Genomic DNA, 26266 nt, shown 5'->3' on the forward strand with positions numbered 1-26266 from the left:
AACGTTACCTTGAGAATGGAGGATTTAGGCTTACTGCTCATACGTCAGACGATTCTGCACCCACGACACCACTCAGCGTTAGCTGTGGAGCCTTCCCTTCCTTTCTCCAGGGTTAGGGTGCTGTGAAACTTCGCCACCATATGCGTGACCTCGGTTTACTACTGAACCCTGCTGTGCCTCAGTTTCCTCATTTGTAAATGGGGACTGGAGAGCACCTTGAGGACTTTTGAGGAGGCTAGTGCTCTTGCAAGACCTGCAGCGGCTCCTGGGCCTTGTGCCGGAGCTTTGTTGTCGTCCCGTTGCTGCCCGGGCCCAGCCCTGGGAGGACCCACGGCTTTTCAGGGGTCTGGGCGTGTGCCATTTTCGAGTTGCCCTTAAAACAAACAAACAAACAAAGATTAGGAATTCATGATTAGAACTGGGACGATCCATGGTGCACGCACACACACAGCCGAACACCGCTGATCAATATAACACGCGGTTGACATGACGGGGATGAATCTCGAAAGAAATACGGTGGAGGGAAAGGGGCTGCGTCGAAAAGGACGCCCGTGTGTTTACTTCTATATGAAACTAAAAAATGCCAGCTAACCTGTAGTGACAAAGCAGACATTTTTGGGGCTGGTGGGTAGATTATCTTGATCGTGGTGCTGGTTTTAGTGTATATATCCACTTGGCAGTTTTGAGACAATTGCACACTTAAAACGTGCTGTTTTATGTCAAAACACCTCAGCAGAGCTGTACAAAAAAAGTTCCGAGTCGTGAAGAATCACAGGTCCTGAAGCCTCAGCTTTAGTAGTGTCACAGTAAATACCCTCTATTTCACGTTTGCACTATCGTGTAATAACAAGACAAATCCTCTAAATGTGGAATTAATTAGAGACTCAGGGTTACTGCAGGCAGGGGATGATTTGGGGATGTCGCCTAGTTCTCCTGTGCAGGGGTGTCGGTCTCCGAAGCGCGGAGACGCCCCCGATTTTGGCTTCGAGGCACACTGTGTCTTGAAGAAATCTGGGGCCCAATGGGAGCTTTTTTAAATCCAGAAATCCGCAGTCAGTTAAAAGTTCCAGCCACTTTAAACTGGAAATTTCGGGTAAGGTGGCAGTAGGCCGCCAGATGATTCTCAGCTGCGCGCGCAGCCACAAAGAGGCCGACAAAAGCGCAGTACTTCCCAGTTTCCTGTAATGTAATTTGTCCCCGTTGGCGACTCGTAGAGAACTTTGCGCTGGATAATAGCGCTGCTCCTGATTGGCTGTTTGCGCGCGCTGTGGGGTGCCAGGCCCCTGCGCGGGGCGAGTCTGCCGGTAGTGGCGATGTCTGGCCGGTCAAAGCGGGAGTCTCGTGGTTCCAACCGCGGGAAGCGTGAATCCGAGTCAAGGGTCAGCTCGGGTCGCGTCAAGCGTGAGCGAGATCGGGAGCGGGAGACCGATGCGCCGATTACCCGGGGTAGCCCCGTGCGCGTGAAACGGGAGGTCGAGTCGGCGAGCGCGCGCGAGGCCCCGGCGCCCTTCGTGCCCGCTGTGCGGGTGAAGCGGGAGCGCGAGGCGGACGAAGACTCCGAACCTGAGCGGGAGGTGCGAGGTGCGCGGGGCCGGGGAGGACTCGGGGTCTACTCTTGAGTTCTTTTTCTCCTTCCAACTTTTCTTCCTGGGGGGAACTGCATACTTCACCGGGGTCCGCGACTCGACTTTTGACTGCGTCTTCAATGAGGATAGCACGTCTTGATAATAACCATAGTTACAACGTTTCTAACAACAGTAGCAGCAGCTTTCCTTTATTGAATGCCCAACGCGGGCCAGGCGTTGTGCTAATTATTTTACAGGTGTCACCTTCTTCAGTTTTTACAAAACATCTGAGGATTGAGTGTGGTTGTAATTTCTGGAATTAGACTATTCAGAGTTGATTAGCTAGCGTTGAGAGGCTGAAAGTCTGGATTCTGATCTTAACTGTGTGACTGAGTCACTGTGGTTGGAGAACGCGGGTTTCAGGTGTTTGTCTCTCTGAGTTGGTGGAAAATAGTCCTGGAACTCAGGACCTTTGAATCTTTCTGACAACTACCGGTGTCACTGTTCTTCCCCTTGCCCCGCCCCCCCCCAATGACTGCACCCCTTTCCTATTCACTCATTCTACTTCTGTAGTAATTTTCAACTTGATCATATCTCAACCAATCATGAAATAGGTTTCCACCACTTCTGAAACTTTCCCTGTTACCTCAATTACATCTTTTGCTTCTGTGAACTTGTAACTCTTGATTTGATCATGTTTCTATGTACTTGTTTCCTGAGGAGTTTTTAGGACCCTACTGAAGGAGCAGGTGAAGGGTGTTACTAGGCTACATGTAGGGTAAGGGTAGGGTTTCGGGGGAAGGTATTTCTCATTCCCCAAGACTTTATAATTCTGCATCTGGTCCTGATTATCTGTATGTGATTATACTCTTTTTAAAAAAGTTATTGCTGTTAGAAACAAACATCAGTTTTCAAAAACTATTTATTTATAGAGATGGGAGGGAGAGGGAGAAAGGAAACACCGATTGGTTGCCTATTGTATATGCCCCAACCAGGGATGGTGCCTGTAACCTAGGCATGTGCCCTGACCAGGGATCCGGCAACCTTTTGCTATGCAGGATGATGCCTAACCAGCTGAGCCACACAGGTCAGGGCGAGAAACATCAATTTTGTTCTTCCACTTATTTATGCATTCATTGGTTGACAATTTTTTTCCATTGGTTTTAATTTAATTTAATTTATTTGTTTATTTTTAGAGAGATGGGGAGGGAGAGAGAAAGAGAGGGAGAGAAACATCAATGTGTGGTTGCCTCTTGAGCTTCTGCTACTGGGAACCTGGCCCACAACCTAGGCATGTGCCCTGGTGGAAATTGAACTGGCGACCTTTTGGTTCACACGCCGGCACTCAATCCACTGTTCACACGCTGGCACTCAATCCACTGAGTCACACCAGCCAGGGCACATTGGTTGACTCTTGTATGTGCCCTGACTGGGATTGATCCTGCAATCCTGGTGTATGGGGATGATGCTGTAGCCACCTGAGCTACCTGACCAGGCCCTTATATGATTATATTTTTGTATTAACTCTTAAATTTCTTGCTTAGGGTCCTATGTTTGACATATTTTTGTATTACACATATGGTGAGAATAGCACATTGCTCATAGAAAGTGCTTGATATTCTTTGAATAATCTAGTTAGTAATTTCAGGGTATTCTCTAATTTTCTGTACTTAAATACTCTGTGAGCCTCATGTTCCCCTTGGATTGGAACAGAAGTTGTTTGTTAGATATTTTGTGGAGTTGTGGTATGTAGATTGTTTTCTCTGGGACACACTGAGATCCCAGTTGTTACAATTTTTTTTCCTTTTATCATGAAATAGATCACAAGTACTTAAATGGGCTGGATGTAATGCAGAAGTACATTGTAGAGTGTGGATGTATACTGTTAAATCTATCACTTGTCAAGAATTGTGAAGGATCTACTCCGTTTGCAAGCTACCAAGTTAGCCTCTCACAGGGATGCTGACAGAAGACAAGGGACTATTGGACCTGAGACAATTTATTACAGTACTAACAGTAGTCAGAATGGAGCATTTCCCCAGTCAGTTTCCCACAGTGCAACATGAAGGGAACCCAGTGGGCTCAGTGGGTGGCCTCGCAGAAGGGAAACTGAGATTAGAGAGCCTGGGTCTTTTACAGTGGGCTGTGAGATTGCCTCCCTGTTGTTCTGTAGGGAGATATTATCCTGGTCTTCTAAAGTTGTTCACTATACAAACATCCTTTTAAAAAATATTTTATTTATTTATTTTTAGAGAAAAGGGAGAGGAAGGGAAGGAGAAAGAGAGGGACAGAAACATCAATGTGTGGTTGTCTCTGACCCCCCCCCCCCCCCACTGGGGACATGGCCCCCAACTCAGGCATGTGCCCTGACTGGGAATCGAACCAGTGACCCTTTGGTTTGCAGGCCGGTGGTCAGTCCAGTGAGCCACACCAGCCAAGGCTACAAACATCCTTGACAAGATAGTTTGGAGGCAGTTAGTGCCTCTGGTCACAATACATGCAGAAACATGAGAAGACCCTTGGAAAATTGTTTCCTAACACTGTTCAGCTTAAGAAGTGGGATATAAACAGAACTGGAGAAGGTCTTGTAGGCCCTTTCCCAGTTATATCTGCCTTCTTTGCTTAGGTAATCACTTCTGAATTTTTTTCTAATCACATCTCCTTTTATTAGTTATAGTTTTACCTCATATATGCATCCCTAAGTAGTACCATGTTTTGTTTTGTATTTGACATAAATGGAATCACACTGTATGTAGTCTTCTGATTTGCCTTTTTTTTTCTTTTTTGCTAGCCATATTTTTGAAGTTCAGATAGATGTTCATGGCTACATGGTGTTCCATTAGTGATATATGAAAACATATTTCTCCATTTTATTTGTGGTAAATATTTGGATTGTTTCCTTTCTGGGCTTTTTCAAACATTGCTGCTATAAATGTTTTCTAGTCAAGCGCTCCTGGTACATGTGTGCAAAAACTTCTCTGCAGTATATAAACAGAACTCTGCAGAGTTTCAGCTTTGATCTTGCTATAGTGTTCGCCAGGAGATGGTAACAGTTTTCACTCCACCAGCAGGACATGAGCATTCTCGCTGCTCCGCCTATTAGCCAACATTTGGAACTTTCTCATTTTATTTTTTCCTCTGGTAGGTGTGAAAGTGGTATATTATTGTGCAAGGAGACTTGCCTTTTCTTGATTATCGATGAAGTTGAACATATTTTTTTATGTTTGTGGGCTGTATTCTTCATTTTCTGTTGGGTTGTCTGTTTTTTATTGCTTCACCAGATTTCTTTATGTACATAATCTGCAGACAATTCATCTGTTGGTTATATGTGTTTCAAATATATTGTTTTAGTTTGTGGCTCATTCCATTAGTGGACTTTTCTGGGTGTAGCCAGGACACATGTATGGGGGCTCACCCTGATTAATTTTTCCCCATTTCTGTTTGGGTATTTGACCCTGAGTATGGCTTTCCCATGTTCACGGCCTGTGGTGATTTCCCTTTCAGCAAAGAATGGCCGAGTGGATTCTGAGGACCGGAGAAGCCGCCACTGCCCGTACCTGGATACCATTAACAGGTCTGTAGGACCGGGATACCTCTGCAGGCAATTCTTTGGAATGCACATCGAACAGCACATGAAAAAATTTTATCTCTTTTAAAGTTTTCTGCCTATAAAATTGTGCTTCTTACCATGTTTATTAATCTTTGCTCTTCAGTTTAAAGAATCTGACGGCATGTTGTTTTAGGGTGCACGTATCCACAAAGAGCTTTTAGCTCACTTTGAATTTGTGTGATGAAATAATGGGGTACATAGTGTCAATGACAATAGGAAATTTAAGTATTATTTATTGACTGCCACTATGTGCTAGATACTACTGTAGGTGCCCGGGATTTGGCAGAGAAAAAAAGACAGAAATATATCCTAATGCTGAGGTTGCTACCTCATCCTTGTACTTTTTTTTTTCTGATTTCTGGTGATGTCTCAGGATGCTTTTCAATTTATACTCTAGAGGCTCTCCATTGTTGTAGGCATGAGCCATTTGTGGCTGTCGAGCATTGGAAAATGTGGCTTAAGGAACTGGATTTTAAATTTAATACTAATTATTTTAAATTTAAATGCCAATAGCTATGTGTGGCTAGTGGTTCCTTTAACAGACTGTACAGCTTTACCAAGACCATTACCAATTACTTAGAGTTAATGTTTGAGAGCAGATCCTTTGTCATCTGTGGATTCAGTGGAGGTGAAGTTTTTTTGTCCCTTACCTCCCCAGTACTCATATACCATTACTTTGCACTTGAACATGTAGATCTATTTGTAGGTATTTTCCTGACGCTCCTTAGGCTTCACATTTATTTTTATAGGGAAAAATAAGTTTTTCTTTTATAAAGAGGCTTTATAAAATTAACCTTTTTATGTCTTTCTATCACTTGTCTTTTAATTTGGAATTCTGCTGGGGTCCTGTTACTATTCCTGCAGTGGCTTCCCCTCCGGAGAAAGTGACTGCAATGGAGTATTCTCAGCTGGTTGTAAATAGTAAAAAGAAGGATCATTGGCATCGTGTGTCTGGTGGGGATACCTCGACACTACTTTGGGGCCTGGTGGGTGGAGGTGCTGTATTAAATGTCTAGGTAAGGAATAGTTAACGTTCCCCGTGATTTATATGTGGTATTGAACCATTCTCTGCAGGATGCTGTGTGACATTGTGGAACATGGAGCCAATGCTGCTTTACTTGGGTGTCATCGTCCTAGACATTGTCTCTATTAATTGCTTTTGTTTTGTTTTGGTTCTTAGGAGTGTGCTGGACTTTGACTTTGAGAAACTGTGTTCCATCTCCCTTTCACATATCAATGCATATGCCTGTCTGGTGTGTGGCAAGTACTTTCAGGGTAAATAAATGTTTTTGCATTATAAACTTCCTAGGTTTTCAGCAATAGCCACAGGTCTGTGCCAGAGAGATTTTTTTTTTTTTAAACTAAGCTGCTGTTGTTAGGAGTACTGTCTAATAATCCCTCTCTTTGGCTGCAGGAAATTCAGTACTCTCAGAAAGTCAGTAGGAGGCTCTCTGATGACCAGAGCCTGAGTGCACCCTAAGTGGGGAAGAACGAGTTAGTGCAAGACTGTGTGGGAGAGCCCAGAGACTCTAGGCTTTGAGTCTCTGGTGTTTTCCATACTCGTGTCTTTGTCTGAGAATCTTTTGGCTCTAAGGACTTTTTCATTCTGTTCTTTTCTGGCAACTTATTGCAAGGAAAACCTTCCCCAAACCAGAATTTATTTATAAAAAATTATGTACTTAATCTTACATGTTTAAACTTCAGTTACCTTTTAAAGTTCTTCCCATTTGATGCAATAACATTTTTCCACTATTCAGAACAGTTTTTGAAATTGTTAATTTTGATAACTTTTAGTGTTTCTGCCATTTTTGTTTCATCTCTTCCACATCAACAGAATGTTTCCCTTTGAGGATTTTTTTTAATCTGGAGAAATGAAAGTTTTTTGGAGTGAGATCAGGTGAATAGGGAGGGTGGGGCACAGGGGTCATTCCTTTTTTTGATCAAAATGTGCTGAACACACAGAGCGGTGTGGGCAGGTGCACTTATAAATTGCCCATTAGGAGATAGGCAAACATGTTGAAAGAGTCTTTAAAAAAATTTGCTGAAGCCCAGTGTAGCCTTTGACAACAGCAGCTGGTACACTGATACAGATGGGTCCCTAGAACACTTACCTAGCTGGGGAAGCCTGTACGACAAGGGGCCCACACTCCAGAAAATAATTCAGGGTTTTTTTGGGTCCCCCGCTGTATTATATTGAATTCATGCAGAACAAACACATGCTATGTACATAGTATAGTGGAGGAGTCAAAAGAAATATAAACTATATTCCATACTCTTACAAGGATCTTACAGTCAAGGTTAACACATAACAATCGGCAAACTCAGTAAGACCATAAAGATTACTGCTGGACTGTGTGGCACTGAATATAAATAAGGACGGTAGGAGTTGAAATATGTGAGTACAAAGAGTTCTGTTAGCTGGAGTGTTTGTATTGAATTCATGGAGGAGATGGAGGTGGCGCTTGAACTGGCAGGACTTGTAGGTTTTGAGTGAGTTAAAGGAGAGATATTCTAGAGAGGGGTGGCAATGATGAACAAAGGTACTTAGGTACAGGATTGTCCTGAATGTGGGCAGTTGGGAAATCAGGACTCAGTGATGATGGACTGTCACAGCGTGTGTGCGTGCGCATGTGTGCATATCTGTGTATGTGTGTGCGTGTGCTGTATATAATATACCCATAGATATTCTCAATTTCTGATAATACATGAAGTCAACTTGTATATGTATATATACATGCACACACATTTATATTTCATATTCATACATAGGAAATTAGTTCTCCCAACCAATGTCTTACGCCATCCAGGGAATAAAGTGGCGATTGTGCTATTCTCTTGCTAGCTGCTGTAATGAGAGAAGTTCATGTGGGAGACTCATTTCATAGATGGCACAGTGCTTTGTTTTTGCTAATGTTAACATGTTCCAATACAAAATAATGAAAGAAAAAATTGAACTTGATCTTTGCCTTTCTGGAATATGCCGTTTCTTCTACAGCCTTTCATTCTTCCTTGTAGGCCGGGGTTTGAAGTCTCATGCCTACATTCACAGTGTGCAGTTTAGCCACCATGTCTTCCTCAACCTCCACACCCTCAAGTTTTACTGCCTTCCCGACAACTACGAGATCATCGATTCCTCGCTGGAGGATATCACGGTGCGTGTCCCAGAGGGCTGGCTTGGAACCGGTTCTCCCAAGAACCATCCCAGGGACCCTGGGATCTGCCTCAGCCAGGGGAGAATCTCAGCCCCTGGGTCTTGAAGAGGCTTCTTTCCCTTTGGGAGGAACCAGGGAAACTGAGAAAGGAGGTCAGGATTCTTGATAATGGCCCTCGGTCTGCAATGTAGCCATCATTTCTGCTTTTAATGTTGAGGGTTGAGACTGAAAAAATATGGTTACTTATGAATTGGCATGAAAGCATTTTTATGGAATAAATTATCTTCCCACACTTGGAGTAAGGACATGATTTGGGCCTGGCACAGGACAGCGGGTACCAAGCTGTATTGCTGCTCCCAGCTACTTTTGATACACTGTTGCCCCAATGGCCACCTTGTCCCCCTCTTGGTTCCTGTTTGTGACATTTGCCAAGAGTCACTGTACTTAAGTGGAAAGCATGGAAAGTCCTTTGGGCTTTGGTTAATGTTGGATCTTTTAATTATTATTTTCCTTTTTAGCAAGTGGCTACATATTCATTGCACTGAAAGCTCTTTTTTAAGGAAAGGTCAGTGTTTAGAGTAGTTGAAATACTGTTACACTTATGTTACTTTTGTAACTTTTATAGGCATATTAATAGTTGAAGTTAAACTAACTGATCATGGACATTATTTACAGAGGGAGAAACGAATAAACTCAGGATTTTGAAGGGGGTTAGTAGCGACTCTGTCCAGCCTGTGACATGACACATGTAGCTCTACAACTGGGAAGGATCCTATCCTGCCCCTCCCACCCTAGGGAGTCGTGAGGTCCCTCAGCCTTCCACACTGGGGCGGAGCCGCTCCTGCTCTGCACTGGGCCCATGGGCCAGCTCTGTGTGAAGTCTCACTTAAGACCCAGACCCCTGCCACCTTCGGAGACTTGAGTGTCTTGCAGCTTCTGCAGTGGTTTACCACGAGGTTGACTCAACCTGAGGTTTGAGGAAAAACCCGAGATTCAGTAATTTTGGGTTAAACACGGCTATCCTCTTCTAGATTAATAATGTGGAGAGAGCCTACTCCATGTTACCCTAGCCTTTATACCTGTTGTGGGGAGCTCTTTGGGTGTGTGGTGAGATGTTCATGACCAAAGGGTTTTTTGTTTTTGGCAGAAATTGCTATTCCAAATATATCTTGTGAACTAGGCGGCCCTAAAACAACGTAGAATTTTCTTTTGCTTTGCAGTATGTGTTGAAGCCCACTTTCACAAAGCAGCAGATTGCAAACTTGGACAAGCAAGCCAAATTGTCCCGGGCATATGATGGTACCACTTACCTGCCAGGTATTGTGGGCCTGAATAACATAAAGGCCAACGACTATGCCAACGCTGTCCTTCAGGTAGGATCAAGAAGGGAACAGTGAGGGAGAGGTATAGCAAGGGAACACTGTGAAGGTCAGCCAAGAAATGACCACCTCTGCTAGAGTACAGTCAGGTCGTCCTCAGACCTCCAAGTCTTACTGCGGACTCAGCTTGAGTACTTGTTCTGTACCAAGCAGAACATTCCTATGTCTGCTCACAAGGCACTGCTGCAAGATGGTGAGCCCTTTCTCAGCCTCTGGGCTCAAGGTCTCTGGAGCAACCAGGGGATGAGAGACAGAACCTGTGTGTGGCCTGGCAGCACCTGATGGGAAGTACACATCCTAGGCGGTGCAAGTACTCACTGTGCCAGTCGTCAGATGTCTTGGCCCCACCTGTGTGCTTAAGCCCTGAAGTAGAAAGGGCAAAAAGTGGAAGTTGCCCTATTTGTAATTAAGTTTTATTTAAAATATTAAATGAGGGAGAAAAATAAAAATTAACGAGTAATATGTGCACATTTCAGAAAAATTAGAAGATATCGGTAAGCGTAAGTAAGAAAATTAAACAATAATCCTACTTGACCAAAAAAAATCATAAACATGAGCCCTGGCCAGATGGCTCAGTTGGTTGGAGCATCGTCCATACCCTGGAAGGTTGTGGGTTTGATTTCTGGTCACAGCACATACCGAGGTTGTGGGTTCGATCTCTGGTCAGGACACGTTCGGGAGGCAACTACATCGGAAGATGTAGTTCTCTCTCCCCTTCCCTCCTTCCTTCCTTCCCTCCCTCCTCTCCTCCCAAGCTCAAAATGCCGCTTGCTAGGGCTCATTTTTTTTCTGTTACTGCTGTTACAATGAGTATCCTACTTCTAGTCTTATACTTTATGTGACAATGTTACATTTTGTTATGTTCTTTAACCTTCACTTTTTTTTTTTTTAAGATTTTGTTCATCCATTTTTAGGGAGGGAAGGGGGGAGAGAGAGGGAAAGAGAGAAAGAGAGAGAGAGAGAGAGAGAGAGAGGGAGAGAGAGAGAGAAACATCAATGTGCGGTTGCTGGGAGTTATGGCCTGCAACCCAGGAATGTACCCTGGCTGGGAATCGAACCTGGGACACTGTAGTTCCCAGCCCGCGCTCAATCCACTGAGCTACGCCAGCCAGGGCTTAACCTTCACTTCTTTATCAATGCATCTAGGACCTAGAATCTAGGCAATAGAGGGTTTGTAGCAATTTGTAAACCCACCAGCAAAACAAAAGGGTATTCTTCATTTTGCATTATCACTGTTGCCACTGAATTTTTTTTTCCATTTTGATGGGTATATCCTTTTTTTAACCTACCTTTTAAAAAAAAATTCGCTTCTGAAGTTGATAATACATTTTTTCATGAGTTGTTGTGTTTTATGCAGTCAGTTTTCTATTGGTGGTTCATTTTACTGAGCTTTAATAAGTATTTTAGCCCTTTTCTATTGTGTATGTTGCAGCTATTTCCTTCTAGTTCTTGTTTTGGCTTTTAAACTTTGTTGATGGTATTTTTGCATAAAGAATGCAGTATAAAAATTAAAAAGAATATCCGTTAGTTTTGGTGTCTGCCACTGGTGTCATCAGTGGGAAGATCACATCCTTAGGGGAACAGAGGCTGCAGACTGTCCCTCTTACACTCTCTCACAGCTTAGTGAAGACCGCTCCCGATGGACAGATAGGGTTTGGACATGGTCAGGGTGGTTAGCTTGGTTTTGTGATGGGTTTTAGTGTCCGTAGGAAGTTCTCTTTTTTTTTTTTTTTTTTAAAGATTTTATTCATTTATTTTTTTTAGAGAGGGAAGGGAGGGAGAAAGAGAGAGAGAGAAACATCAATGTGCGGTTGATGGGGGTTATGGCCTGCAACCCAGGCATGTACCCTGGCTGGGAATTGAACCTGGGACACTTTTAGTTCCCAGCCCGTGCTCAATCCACTGAGCTACGCCAGCCAGGGCAGGAAGTTCTCTTTATTTACAAAAATGAGTCGGTGAACAAATCCTCTGTGAAAATGTTTCCACTAAAGTAAGGATTGAATGGCCCATGTACCCTGAATGGAGACTGGATAATCTCTCTCCGAGGGAGGACACCTACTATTTGTATTGTTGCTGAAGCCAGAGCATGGGTAACAGAATTAGGATAAACTTTACCATATTCTTCGCCTTTTGAGAGAAACTAACTTCTTTCCTTCCTTCCTTCCTTCCGCTGAGCTAAGCTTGTAGGGGTGCAAGCTTTCCTCATTGCCTCTGAGGTCATGGTGCTCTCTGCATCCTGAGTTGTCCTCGCCAGCTTCTCCTGGGTTTGTTGTATTCAGTAGAACTCTCTGTCCTCCTCTCTAAATGCATTACTCTGCCAAAGAAAGTTGTGCTCCTAGTACACCCAGTGCTGGTGAGGGCTCATGAACCTGTCAGGAAGGACTTGGGGGAAGACTACATTTATTTCTAGTCTGTTCTGTGGTCTTCGCCCTGCCCCCAGTTCCCCAGCTTTGTTGCTCACACTAATGAACATGTATTCCTTAATGAACTAATGTGGCTGGTATGTCTTTTTGCTTAGTGAGCTAAAATTTATTTTTATTCCTTTTGACCATTTTCCATCATAGCAGTACATTCACTTTTATATACATTTGTGTGGTTTTATTACCATCTTTTGTTAGTGTATTTGAGGAGAACACCAACTTTTATTAATATTATTTTAATGTATGTTTGAGAGGTGGGGAAATTGTCGTCTCCAGATATTTATCTCTGCCTCAGCCAAGTGGATGATGAAGAGCATTTGTGTTTCTAGCCTTTAATTCATTTTTTAAAAAATATTTTAAAATCTATTTTTAGAGAGAGGAAGGGGGGAAGAAAAAGGGAGAGAAACATCAGTGTGTGGTTGCCTCTCGTGTATCCCCCTGGGGACCTGGCCTGCAGCCCAGGCATGTGCCCTGACTGGGAATTGAACTGTTGACTTTTGATTCGCAGGCTGACACTCACTCCATTCAGCCACACCAGCCAGGGCCTTTAATTCCTTATGAATCCAAACATAGTCATAGGCTTAATTAGAGGAAAAGGAAATTATTAAATAAGCTAGTTGGTGAATAGGGATTTCAATACCTTTTAACAACAACAACAAAAAACCTAAGTGTAGGAAACAGAGAAGCCAAAGATATGTCCAACCCATGGCATGAACTAAGGGAGGGGTGAATGTTGGAGGGTGGGGGGTGCAGGGCAGAAGGGGGATAGAAGGGAGAAAAAAAATTGGGAAAACTGTAATAGCATAATCAATAAAATATACTTTAAAAAACTCGTGTTATATTCATGTCAGCAAAGTGTGCAGAATTGGTTTTTGTGTGAAGTTCCATGTGAAAGATGTTGCATGACAGTGTGGTGGGGGAGGTTAGGGGCTGCAGGGATTGAGCCGAAAGGAAAAAGGACTCATGGATGTGACAACGTTGTGGTGATTGCTGGGCGGAGTGGGTATAAGGGGACTAAATGATAATGGAAAAAGTACAATAAAGATTAAACAAAAAAGAGGAGATGTTGCTATAACATGAGCTCTAAACATGAGTGTTAACGTCTCACTCTTTAAGGCTGTCGCAGGCACAGCTCTGTTAGAAGAACTTTAGTTGGAAGAGCTTGGCTTTCAGGGGCCTTGCAAAGGGACTTTTGATTAATCAGAGTGTTTGACTCCAGGCTCTGTCTAATGTTCCTCCTCTTCGGAACTACTTCCTGGAAGAAGACAATTATAAGAACATCAAGCGTCCTCCAGGGGATATCATGTTCTTGCTGGTCCAGCGTTTCGGAGAGCTGATGAGAAAGCTCTGGAACCCTCGAAATTTCAAGGCCCATGTCTCTCCCCATGAGATGCTTCAGGCTGTTGTACTTTGCAGCAAGAAGACTTTTCAGATCACCAAACAAGGTAATGAGCAAGTCATTCATATTTTTTGACACTGTGGACTGAAGCTGCCTGGCCCAGCCAGAAGACTGCAATTGGCTAGACCTTTGGTTCCAAGGGAGAATGATGAGAACTGAGTGGAGGCTGGGAGGGAGGGACTAGATTGTTTGGTTTATAAGCCACTATAAGGAGCTTGACTTATATTTTGATAATAATGGGGAGTCAGTGAAGGCTTTTAAGTAAAGATACAACATCAGATATGTTTAGAATTGTTACCCTGGCTGAGGAATGACTTAGAGGGAAAGTTCAGTAATGGCTTTTGGTGGGTGATGAGATGCAGGTTTGGAGTAGAGTTGATAATCGAAGATCCCGGTTGGATCAGAGAGCCTCGGGAGACAGTAAAGGTCAGAAGACTTAAGAGCTTGACCTTGAGCATTTAATGGCCAGACAGAGGAGGATCCCCAGGGGGTGGATAGGATGGCGTGGCCCAAGAAGAAGACCGCTGGGACACTGAGTCCGGCCAGCCAGTCTGTGGTTTGGGTTATCGTGCTGCCTCCTCGCTTCAACATGTCCTGCTCTTCTTTTTCAGGGGATGGAGTCGACTTTTTGTCTTGGTTTCTGAACGCTCTGCACTCAGCTCTGGGAGGCACAAAGAAGAAAAAGAAGAGTGAGTCCTGCCATTTTGTAAAAGAGAGCTCTTTTTTGTTTGCTTCCTTTTAAGAACCTGCACACTTCTTATCCTTTTCTAAATAACTATTTAATCTTTTTGTGTTTGGATGGCATTTATGGACACATGGGCTAAATTTTGTTGCTGAATAGGCCCCTCTCTAGTTTTCTTTTTTCTTACAGATTTTATTTAATTTTATTTGTTTTTGTTTTTTTCTGCTGAAGAGTTGTATTTGTCACGAGAAGCAGAAGGAAGCCACTAGTGAGTGACATCTTCTCCCTGTCCACCCATGGAAATATTTATATTGTTGACTTTTTTCTTTTTTTGTTGTTGTTTTTTTCTTTCTTTCTCAATTTTTTCTCCCTTTTATTCCCCTCCGCCCTGCACCCCATCTCCCATCAGCATTCCCCCCGCCCCCTTAGTTCATGTCCATGGGATGTACTATAAACTCCTTGGCTTCTCCATTTCCTGTACTATTCTTAACCTCCCCCTGTCTGTTTTGTACCTACCATTTATGCTTTTCATTCCCTGTACCTTTCCCCCCACTCTCCTCCCTCCCCCTCTCTGCTGAGAACCCTCCATGTGATCTCCATTTCTGTGATTCTGTTCCTGTTCTAGTTGTTTGCTTAGTTTGTTTTTGTTTTTAGGTTCAGTTGATAGATGTGAGTTTGTTGTCATTTTACTGTTCATAGTTTTTGATCTTCTTTTTCTTAGATAAGTCCCTTTAACATTTCATATAAGGGCTTGGTGATGATGAACTCCTTTAACTTTACCTTATCTGGGTAGCATTTTATCTGCCCTTCCATTCTAAATGATAGCTTTGCTGGATAGAGTAATCTTGGATGGAGGTCCTTGTCTTTCATGACTTGGAATACTTCTTTCCAGCCCCTTCCTGCCCGCAAGGGTTCTTTTGAGAAATCAGCTGACAGTCTGATGGGAACTCTTTTGTAGGTATCTGTCTCTTTTGCTCTTGCTGCTTCTAAGATTCTCCCCTTATATTTTATCTTGGGTAATGTAATTATGATGTGCCTTGGTGTGTGCTTCCTTGGGTCTAACTTCTTTGGGATTCTCTGAGCTTCCTGGACTTCCTGGTAGTCTACTTCCTTTGCCAGATTGGGGAAGTTCTCCTTCATTAGTTTTTCAAGTAAGTTTTCCATTTTTTGCTCTTCCTGTTTAAAGTTGTTTAACTTTAACTTTAATGTTTAAAGTTGTCCCAGAGATTCCTAAGCCTCTCCTCATTTTTTTGAATCCTTGTTTCTTCATTCTGTTCTGGTTGAATATTTCTTCCTTTCTTCTCCAAATCGTTGATTTGAGTCCTGGTTTCCTTCCCTTCACTGTTGGTTCCCTGTATATTTTCTTTTATTTCACTTTTCATAGCCTTCACTTTTTCCTCGATTTTGCGGCCACACTCACTCATTTCTGTGAGCATCCTGACTACCAGTGTTTTGGACTGTGCATCTGATAGGTTGGCTATCTCTTCATCACTTAGTTCTATTTTTGGAGCTTTGATCTGTTCTTTCATTTTGGCCATATTGTTTTTGTCTCCTTGCAACTATTTTGCAGTTGTAAGGGGCAGAGCCTCACATATTTGCCAGGGCAGGGCAACTCACATCGCCGCAGTGTGGCACTGTATGTGGTGGTGGTGGGGGGTATCCCAGAGAGAACAGTGCCACTTGCTGGGCTCTCTGCTGGCTTTCAGTCACTTCCCTGGCTACCCACAAGCAAATTGGACCCTTCTGGTGCTGATTCTTGGGTGGGTGGGTTTGGGTATGTTTTAGGATCCTGTGTGTCTCTCCAACGAACTCTCCTATAAGGCTGGGAGTTTCTCCTGCTGCTGTAACCCCCATAAGTTTTTACAGCCAAAGGTTTTGAGGCTTTATTTCCCCATGCTGGAACCCTGGGTTGTGTGGACTGTGTTGTTCCACAGTTGTTCCTCTGGGTTTATCTGCATGCAAATGTGAGGCTGCCAGCTGCCACCTTGCTGGTCCTACTCTCTGCCCCAGCTGCCTGTCTCTGTTCCTCATAACAGTCTCGATGAATGTTTCTTTAACTCCTTTTATGGGCCAGGCCTTGTATGGGGGAAGGTGGTGGTCAAAGGGCATTATGTGGAGAAGACAGACATAAAAATTATTCACACAAATAATTATAAAGCTACCATGGTGGTATACATTACAAAGGTACTTCTGTGTTTAGTGATAGCTTTGGGTTTTATGCTAGAAGATGTTGGTTTATTTCAGAAATTTAGAAGGTAGGACTATTATGGAAATACTTTCCAACCTGATAGAATTTGCATTTTGATTTGTGTTTGTACAGCTATTGTGACTGATGTTTTCCAGGGGTCCATGAGAATCTTCACTAAAAAGCTTCCTCATCCTGACCTGGTGAGTAGGTTGAACCTGAGTCTCAGACTGAGTGCATGTAGGGTTGATAAACAGATGCTTACAGAACCAGTACGGCCTCTTGCCCCAGGAAGAGGGTCTATAAAACACCTGCCAGGTGCTAGTTCCCTCAGGTTCCTAGCCCATTAGTGTGCCTTGAGTTTGGGAGTTAGTGGTTGGGTAGGGTCTGCTGGTTTAAGTGGTCTGGTGATTGGGTGGTGCTGGCGTGCTTTTTCAGAAGCTCAGATAAGCATTCTAGATCTAGCTTTTTTTTTTTAATATTTTATTTATTTATTTTTAGAGAGGGAAGGGAGGGAGAGAGAGAGAGAAACATCAATGTGCGGTTGTTGGGGGTTATGGCCTGCAACCCAGGAATGTACCCTGGCTGGGAATCGAACCTGGGACACTTTGGTTCCCAGCCCGTGCTCAATCCACTGAGCTATGCCAGCCAGGGTAGATCTAGCTTTTAAAATAGTCTTGGTATTTAAGTAAAATCTCTGAAGATAAAAGCCCATATTCTTGCATTAATCTAATTAGGTGGTGAAGCTGCCCAGTCTATTGACTTCACTTCATTAAAAAAGGAAGCACAATGTAAATGTAACAAAAACATTGTTTTTCTGTCTGTGCTGGTCTCTTGCTCCTTACATTTCTTCTTCCCTTCCTTTTTTTCATTTTTAGCCAGCGGAAGAAAAAGAACAGCTGCTTCATAATGATGAGTACCAGGAGACAATGGTGGAGTCCACCTTCATGTACCTCACACTGGACCTTCCTACGGCACCCCTCTACAAAGACGAGAAGGAGCAGCTCATCATCCCCCAGGTGCCGCTCTTCAACATCCTGGCCAAGTTTAACGGCATCACTGAGAAGGTAGCCCATTTGCACACCTGCTGCCCTGCGAATACCTCTTTCTTCCTTGACTTTTTTCCCCCCACTTATTTATGCATTGGTTGCTTTTATTTATTTGTTTGTTTATTCTGTCATAGTTATCCAAGTTTTTTCCCCTTTGCCCTCCTCTGTCCAGCCCATGCCCCCTTGATTTTTAATTTTCTTTTCATTTTTCTTTTTATATTTAGAAATTGCCACAGGTATATAATACATTATTCTGTTGTAAAGTGTATTGTCCTAGGTGAGCCTCTCAGACCCCATGCTGTTTCTAGCTGATTGCTCTACAACTCTTAACTGGAAGTATACTGTCCTCTCTTATATTTTCAAATGTGCCTTTAAACCTTCTGCCTCTGGTTAGTATGGAAGAAGGAGAGGTAGATAGGACAGTAGAAAGTCAAAAAGTAGGAAGAATTCCTGACTTTTAAAAAATATGACATTAGTATTAAAGTGGAAAAAAGTAACTAAAATATAAATAAACAAGTACTTTATTCTTACTGTATCAAGTTAAAAGTTTCTTTTTATTTACTGAGCTGTCTCTTGGTTTAATTCCCTTCTTCATCCTAGATAGATTTAATCCTTTATTAGCAAAGACTCTTGTTTATACATATTAAATACCAACAAGAAAACTAGTTAAGGAAAAGAGGAACTTTATTGGAAGGCATGTCTTAGGGTCTTAGGAAGGCTTGAACTGAGCAGGCAGGACTTGGGAATGACAGAAACTGGAGTGAGGGCATTCTCAGAACTGGTGGTCTGCTGACTGTCCCTTACAAGGGCTGCCATTAGCCCGACTCAGTGGCTGCGGTATGCAGCAGCTGCCTCTCTTCTCCTGGTTCCTAGGAGGGAGTTGGAAGGCTCGCTTGGATCAGGTGTTCTTTCTGGTCAAGGACCCTGTGAATAGAAATCTTTCCTTAAGAAGGAAGTATTGTGAGCTAGGCAGCCAGCCCTAGAAGTCTCTAGAACACACCTCCCTGACTGCCATTACTGTTTCCATCCAATACCCTAGTCAGTTTTCAGGAATTGTTAGTGAGCATAATACGCAGAACAAGCACTGGGTGGCCCTGTGCAGTTGCAGTTGCCCATGTCGCAGGCACCAGGTGCGCGCGCGCGCGCGCACACACACACACACACACACACACACACACAAAGGTAATAGTATCTAAAATGTCGTTTCATTTTGGGGAGGTGAGAGAGAGACCTTAGGGCTTGTATAGCTCAGTTCTTTATTTTATTGGCTTTAAGTGACAGACCTGGGAATCTAAACTCAGATTTTTCTTCTTACGGTTTCAACTATGTCACTTGATCCCTATTATCACTGTTTAAACTTAAGATTCCCATGGACCCTGAGTATTGATTTAAATTTATTTTTACTATATTATTACTTAAATTAGTATAAACTTAAATGTTGCTCTAAGTTCCTTATACTTACGATTTTAAGCAAGTATAAAATTATAGCAAACTTACAAGTTACATACAAACAAAACTTTGAAACCATTAAAAATGATTAACAGTGCTATTATAATGTGTTTGTTCAGCTAAAACCAAATTGCTCCTTGGTATGTGAATGTGGTACTAATGGTCCATGGTGAAATTGTCCCCACCACCGCATGCTTTCTCATTAACTGCTAAGTAATCATTGTAGGCTGACAGTATTGAAGTTTGTTTTTTTTTTACTTGACTTTAGAGAGAGGGAGGGACAGACAGGCATCAACTTGGTGTTCCAATTATTATTATTATTATTATTATTATTATTTATAAAAACTTACATTTTTTTAAAAGATTTTATTTATTTATTTTTGGAGGGAAGGGAAAGAGAGAGAGAGAGACAGAGAGAAACATCAATGTGCGGTTGCTGCAGGGCATGGCCTGCAACCCAGGCATGTACCCTGACTGGGGGTGTTCCAATTATTTATACATTCATTGGTTGCTTTTTATGTGTGCCCTGACCAAGGATTGAAGCTGCAACCTTGGTGTATTGGGACAATGCTCCAACCAACTGAGCTACCTGGCCAGGACTATTCTTCAAATTTTGAATTTTGATCTTTTCCCAGGTTAGTGATATACTGGGCATTGGCAGCAACAGCTTCCAGTCAGCCATGCAATCATCAGAGTTAAAAGTTGATGCTCTACAGTGTATTCATTGTGTTAGATGATTTTTTCCAACTGTAGGTTAATGTAAGTATTCTGCACACCTCAGTAGGTTAGGTGTATTAAGCGCATTTTTAGGTTACTACATATATTTTCAGCTTACCACACCCCATCATAAGTAATTGAGGAGCATCCATATAATTTAAATACTACTCCCTTATCAGATGTTATGACTTTGCAAATATTTTCTCCCATTCTATGGATTGCATTTTCACCCTCTTGATAGTATCATTTGAAGCACAAAAGTTTTCAGTTTTGATGAAATAAATCTGTTTTTTCTTTTGTGTGCTTTTGTTGTCAAATGTAAGAATCCAGTCTGGCTGGGTGGCTCAGTTGGTTGGAGCATCATCTTATACAACAAATAGTTGAGGGTTTTATTCCCAGTCAGGGCACATACCTAGGTTGTGGGTTCGATCCCCAGTCAGGGCATGTATAGGAGACAACTGCTTGATGCTTCTCTCTTGCATTGATGTTTCTCTCTTCTTGCCCTCCTCTCTCAAATCAATAAAAAGCATATCTGGGGTAAAGATTAGAAAAAAACAAATGAAAAGGAACAGTAAGAATCCATTTTCAAATCTCTGGTCATGAACAAATTCTATGTTTTCTTATAAGACTTTTGTAGTTCTAGCTCTTACATTTCAGTCTTTAATCCATTTCAAATGAATTTTTGTGTATGGTGTGAGAAAGTGTTCAACTTCGTTCTTTTGCATGTGGCTCCGTAGTTGCCCTAGCACTATTTGTTGAAAAAACTTTTTTTCTTATTGAATGGTGTTAGCATCCTTGTTGAAAAAGTATTTCACTCTAGACACATCGGTTTATTTCTGGACTCTTCATTCTTTTACACTGATGTATATTTTGCTTTGTAATTACTTTTGAAATCAGGGAGTGTGAGTCCTCCAGCTTTGTTCTTTTTCAAAGAAGTCAGCTTGATTCTGACAGAGATTATGTTGAATCTCTGTAGATCATTTTGGGGATTATTGCCATCTTAATACTAGGTGTTCTGATTCATGAGCATAGGGTGTTTTTCTATTTGTTTATACTTTTAATTTCTTTTACCGGTGTTTTACAATTTTCAGAGATAAGTTCGGAACTTTTGTTAAATTTATTCCTGAATATTAAAAAATTTTTATTTATTGATATGAGAGAGAGAGTTCAGTTTGTTGTTCCACTTATTTATGCATTCATTGGTTGATTCTTGTATGTGTCCTTTCCCAGGATCAAACCCACGTATTCCTCAATTGGGACAACATTCTAACCAACTGACCTACCTGGCCAGGACTATTTTTAAATATTTTATTTTTTTATGCTGTCATAAATGGAATTGTTTTCTTCATTTTAGTTTTGGATTATTAATTGCATGTATGTAGAAATTCAGTTGATATTTGTATATTGTTTTTTGTGTTCTGCAACCTTGCCGAACTCTAATTCTAACACCTTTGTAGTGGACTTCTTAGGATTTTCCATATACAAGATTGGCATCTGCAAGTAGAGATAGATTTACTTTTTTTTTCCAGTTTGGATGCTATTTATTATTATTATTATTTTTTTCTTGCCTGATTATTCTGGCTGGAACCTCTAGTCCACAGGTGGCAAACACAAGGCCCGCAGGCTGAATCCGGCCCTCCAGCTTGTTTTTCCAGCCCTCCACCTTGTTTCTACGTGGCGGCAGCACCGAGCTCTCACTTAACTGTTAAGGAGTAGTTACATGTATACAGTCCTAAAGTTACATTCGACCCTTTGAAGGCAACCGCAAGGCTGATGTGACCCCTGGTGAAAATGAGTTTGACACCCTGCTCTAGTACAGTGGTCAATAGAAGTGGCATATGCAGACATTTTTTGTTGTTCATGATCTTCCAGGAAAGCATCAAGTCTTTCTCCATTAAGTGTGATGTCAGATATGGCTTCTTCATCTGGCTTCGTCAGATTGAGACCATTACCTTTTATTTCTAGTTTGTTGAGTGTTTTCCTCACAATGTTGGATTTTGTCAAATGCTTTTTTGTGTCTGATGAAATGATTGTATGGTTTATACCTTTCGCTTTTTATTCTATTAATATAGTATAGTGCATTGATTGAATTTTGAATGCTAACCCACCTTTATCTTTCTGGATAAATCCTACTTGGTCATGGTGTATAATTCTTCTTACATGTTGTTAGATTTGGTATGGTAGTATTTCGTTGAAGATTTTTGCATTTGTATTCATAGAAATGTTGATCTGTAGTTTTTTGATGATGTCTCTGACTGGTTTTGGTGTCAGGGTAACACTGGCCTTGTAAAATAAGTTTGGAAGTATTCCCTCCTCTTTCATATTTGGAAAAGTTTTTGAAGAATTGGGGTTCATGATTCTTCACATGTTGGTAGAAATTACCAGTGAAGCCATCTGGGCCTGGGCCTTTCTTTGTGGGTAGTTTTTTGATAACAGCTTCAATCTTTCCTTATAGGTTTATTCAGATTGTCTGTTTCTTAAGTTTTGGTAGTTTGTGTCTTTCTAGGAATTTGTCTGTTTCATCAAAGGTATCTAGTGTATTGGCATACTGTTGTTCCTAGTCCTTTATCATCATTGTTATTTCTGTAAAGTCAATAGTGTCTTCATTTTTGATTCTGATAATTTGAGTATTTTCTTTTTTCTTTGGTCAGCCAAGCTAAATAAAGCCTTGTCTTTTTTTTTTTTTTTTTTTTTTAAAGATTTTATTTATTTTTAGAGAGGGAAGGGAGAGAGAGAGAGAGAGAGAGAGAGAGAGAGAACATCAATGTGCGGTTGCTGGGGGTTATGGCCTGCAACCCAGGAATGTACCCTGGCTGGGAATCGAACCTGGGACACTAAGCCTTGTCTTTTTAAAGAACAAGCTTTTGGTTTTACTGATTTCAGAAATATTGTTCTATTCTCTATTTCATTAACTTCTGCTCTAGTATATTTTGTTTCCTTTTTCTCCTTGCTTTAGGTTTAGTTTGCCTTTATTTTTCTGGTGTTTTAAGGTGGAAGGTTATTGATTTGACATCTTTCCTGCTCTGATACTTGAGCACTAATTTGATAATTTTCTTTCTATCTCTAGGAATATAAGACTTACAAGGAGAACTTTCTGAAGCGCTTCCAGCTCACCAAGCTGCCTCCATATCTAATTTTTTGTATTAAGAGATTCACTAAGAACAATTTCTTTGTGGAGAAGAATCCAACTATTGTCAACTTCCCTATTACGTGAGTATTACCCTGCTTCATTTTCTCTTAGGGGGAGTGAGCCTGAATTTCTTTTCATGTTTTTGTACCACTATTAATTTTGGACTGTTTAGTTGGAAATCACAAGTAACAGAGCCTACCCACATTATATAAGTTAAGAGTTTTTATTTGAAGGCTACAAATGTTTCAAGGTTCTCAAGGATAGATGTTTACATAGAAGCTGTCCCCCTTTTATCTTTTCTGTTGTTTGCTGGGAATCGTAGTCTTTCACTGTAGGGAAAAACAGCTGATAAAAGTAGGGTAGGACAGGTAGGATTCTGCCTGGCTTTGAAGGTAATCCCGAGCAGTTCAGGTTCGTCTATTTGCGGTCATCACATCTTCTTGCACACTGTAGTTAGGCATGGACAGTTGAGGATGACTCCAGATTTGTTTCTCATCTTGGGGTCCTTCTATCTTATTTTTCCTCCAGAGGGTAAAGTCTGGAATTTGTCCAGTTTTTCCCTATTGATGAGGAAGTTGCAAATTTTGATGTATGGCCTTATTTTTAATTAACCATGCAGTTGTCTCTTTATGAACATTTGTGAGTATTTTAATGCAGAATTGGGAGGTGTTGTACCAGGTGCTTTTACTTTGCCATCCTCTAACTCAGAAAGCTCCTGTGAAGCCCTTGTCAGGGTAGGCACTTGGCTTTCGTCCTCGGACACATGGTGTTGGACACATGGTGTTTCACACGTTGAAGACGGTATCTGTGAGAATGTAGAGAAACAAGTAGCAGGGCTGGCAGGAAGAAATGTGGGTCTCTGTGTGTTGACCTTTAACTAAGGTAGCAGTTTCTTGTTGAGGGAAATTTGGATGAATATACGATAAAACTAACATGACGGAGAGTTTACTAGTGTTTTTTTTAACCATTGAAAAGTGGTATGGGAGCTGTAATGGACAAATGCTCATCATCTTTTCTTTCTCCCTTCATCCTCCTCCATTACTCAGTTGCCCAGACTGTACCAGGATTGCCGATTTTCTCCTTTGGAAATAGTTTCAGTTCTTAACTCTCTGTAGTGTTTAAGAGGGCAGTATCTAAAATTAAAGAGGTCTGTTGCAACCAGGGAAGCAGTGGGCGGTGGCAGCTCATCCCAGGCTAACCTCCTGAATTTGCCCCCAAGGCCCAATTTTCTCTGACTTTCCAGTGAACTAAAGCAGCCCCACCTAGACTGTCTTTCTGTTACTACTTCTATCCTAAGCCCTTCCTTGTTTCACTGTCCCCAGCTTTAATAAACATACTTCAAAATCAAAAATTAATTAATTACATTAAAGAGGTCTAAGTTCTGGGCTGTCCTAGCTGTGTGACCTTGGTCAGGCCATTTGCATATTCTGGATGTATTGTCTCATGGATAAAATGAGAGGCTTTAACTAGATGATCCCTAGGGGTCCTTCCAGGTATAACATTTTACTACTTCTGGGTCTATGATGACCAACAATTCGAGGACAGTGGGAGGGAGGGAGAGAAAACCTCTCTAGTTAGAAATACAGGATGAGTTCCTTTTCTCTTTTGCCCCATTTTTCTTCCTGTTCTTTCACTAGCATCTTGTTTGTGTGAAATTTCCATACGAGGAGGCCAGCTTTCTGCTACCAGGAGTGGGACCACAGAGGAGATTTGTTTGAAAGCCAGCTTATCAGGGTTTTATTTCAGAACTGGACTCCTGTGAATCGCCCCAGTCACCAGGCTGTTCCTGGAGGGAAGGAGCACTCTGGACTCTAGGGCGGCTCCAGAGAAAGGAAAGCTTTGTATGGATGGTAGCTCCTGCTCAGTCACCACAGAAATTTCCTTGCTCCATTGGTTTCTTTTATATTGGGCCTGGAGTATGTTTGTTTTGCCACTAGTTGCATTGTATTTTTGGTAATTGTGACTTCAGTGATTTGTCCCTCAGAAAGCTTACTTTGGAGAAGCTGAGAAAAAGGTTATAGCATGGGTTTGAACTGTGTGAGTCCACTTATGTGTGGATTCTTTTCAATAAATATAGTATGCCCTTTATATCCCCAGGTTTTGTATCTGCAATTCAAACAGCCTTGGATTGAAAACAGTATTTTCAATCCACGGATGGGAATCCGAGGATGCGGAGGGCCAGCTGTGTGCATTATTGCATGCCATTTTATAGAAGGGACTTGAGCACTGGGCTTTGATATCTGTGGGAGGTCCTGGGACGAGTTCCCTGTAGATACCAAGATACAACTGTAGTTAAGTTTTGGGGGAGTAAAAAGATATACATGGGTCTTTGGCTGTTTGGGGGATCAGTGCACCTGGCCTTCACGTCATTTGAGTGTCAGCTGTACATCTTGACTAGTCAGCCTTTTGGAGAATGTCAAATTGTGTGACTAATTCTGGAAACCTGCACTTAATTTCTTATGTACTGAAATTACTTTTAGAGTAATTTGGTTTTAGATTAACCAAATCCCATTCTTGAAAAGGACCCTTTTCATGCCTAATTCTTCTCCTGTGTTTTATTCATAACGCATCTTTTTAGCAGAGTTTATCAGACTTGCAATTGGGTGCCCTCTGCTCATTTGGAGATAGGGTTTTTGGAGCACAGGTTTAAAATTTTACTTTCAGCCCTGGCTGGTGTGACTCAATGGATTGAGTGCCAGCCTGGGAACCAAAGGGTTGCTGGTTCAGTTCCCAGTCAGGGCAGATGCCTGGGTTGCAGGTCAGGTGCCCAGCAGGGGGCGTGAGAGAGGCAACCACACATTGATGTTTCCCTCTTTCTCCCACCCTTCCCCTCTGTCTAAAAATAAATAAATAAAGTCTTTTAAAAAAAGGTAAGGTTTTACTTCCAGCTAATTAGGTGTTCTTTAAATTGGGCTGTTCTGATAGGGATATGAGTATGGTAGTGTCCTTTGCCTATTTTCTAAAACAAAATGATATAACATATCTTCATTCCCTTTTGCCACTTAAACAGTTTTGGTTCAGCCATAAAAACTTGAGTATAATTACTCCTGAAGATTTCTCAAGGACTCTTTGAGACAAGTCTGGACAGCTGTTGTTAAAGCAGAGGAGGAGAGGACCCAGACAGTTTGGCTATCTAGAGCTCTCATGGATTTTTTAGGGCTCATGTATAAACTGTAACGTTGAATATGTATTGCAGTTTATATGGGGCACTGTTAGCCTGTAGAAATAAATAGCTAATGCTAACTCATAGAAAAACTACATAATATACCTAATTAGAACAAAATTGCATATTTGTTTATAATTACATGGTTTACATTGAAATGGCTTTATATTTTTTGGATAAATAATATACTTACAGCCTAAAATTCAAAGGGAGATAGCTACCTAGAAGTCCTGGAAGTGACCCCTAGATGTAATAACCACCATTAGCATGTGTTAGGCATTCTGGGGATGACATTGCTGTGTTTTATGTTATGAGTGGTGGCACGTCAGTTATACACAGATTGGAAATATGATATAATCTCTCATT

General features: G+C 41.7%; 1 protein-coding gene across 1 annotated transcript in view; it reads left to right on the forward strand.

The window, feature by feature from the left end:
* Positions 1-1256: 1256 nt before the first annotated feature.
* The window catches only part of USP39 (ubiquitin specific peptidase 39), a 29450-nt gene continuing 4440 nt past the window's right edge, over positions 1257-26266 (forward strand). Inside the window, exons 1-10 of the mRNA XM_028516411.2 lie at positions 1257-1581; positions 5070-5139; positions 6356-6450; positions 8191-8327; positions 9548-9700; positions 13346-13571; positions 14137-14214; positions 16528-16595; positions 17271-17459; positions 22675-22817. Coding sequence (XP_028372212.1) covers positions 1314-1581; positions 5070-5139; positions 6356-6450; positions 8191-8327; positions 9548-9700; positions 13346-13571; positions 14137-14214; positions 16528-16595; positions 17271-17459; positions 22675-22817 — 1427 coding nt within the window. The 5' untranslated portion in view covers positions 1257-1313. The remainder of the gene's footprint in view (positions 1582-5069; positions 5140-6355; positions 6451-8190; positions 8328-9547; positions 9701-13345; positions 13572-14136; positions 14215-16527; positions 16596-17270; positions 17460-22674; positions 22818-26266) is intronic.

The sequence above is a fragment of the Phyllostomus discolor genome, chromosome 6 (genome assembly GCF_004126475.2).
Source record: "Phyllostomus discolor isolate MPI-MPIP mPhyDis1 chromosome 6, mPhyDis1.pri.v3, whole genome shotgun sequence".
Classification (NCBI taxonomy): domain Eukaryota; kingdom Metazoa; phylum Chordata; class Mammalia; order Chiroptera; family Phyllostomidae; genus Phyllostomus; species Phyllostomus discolor.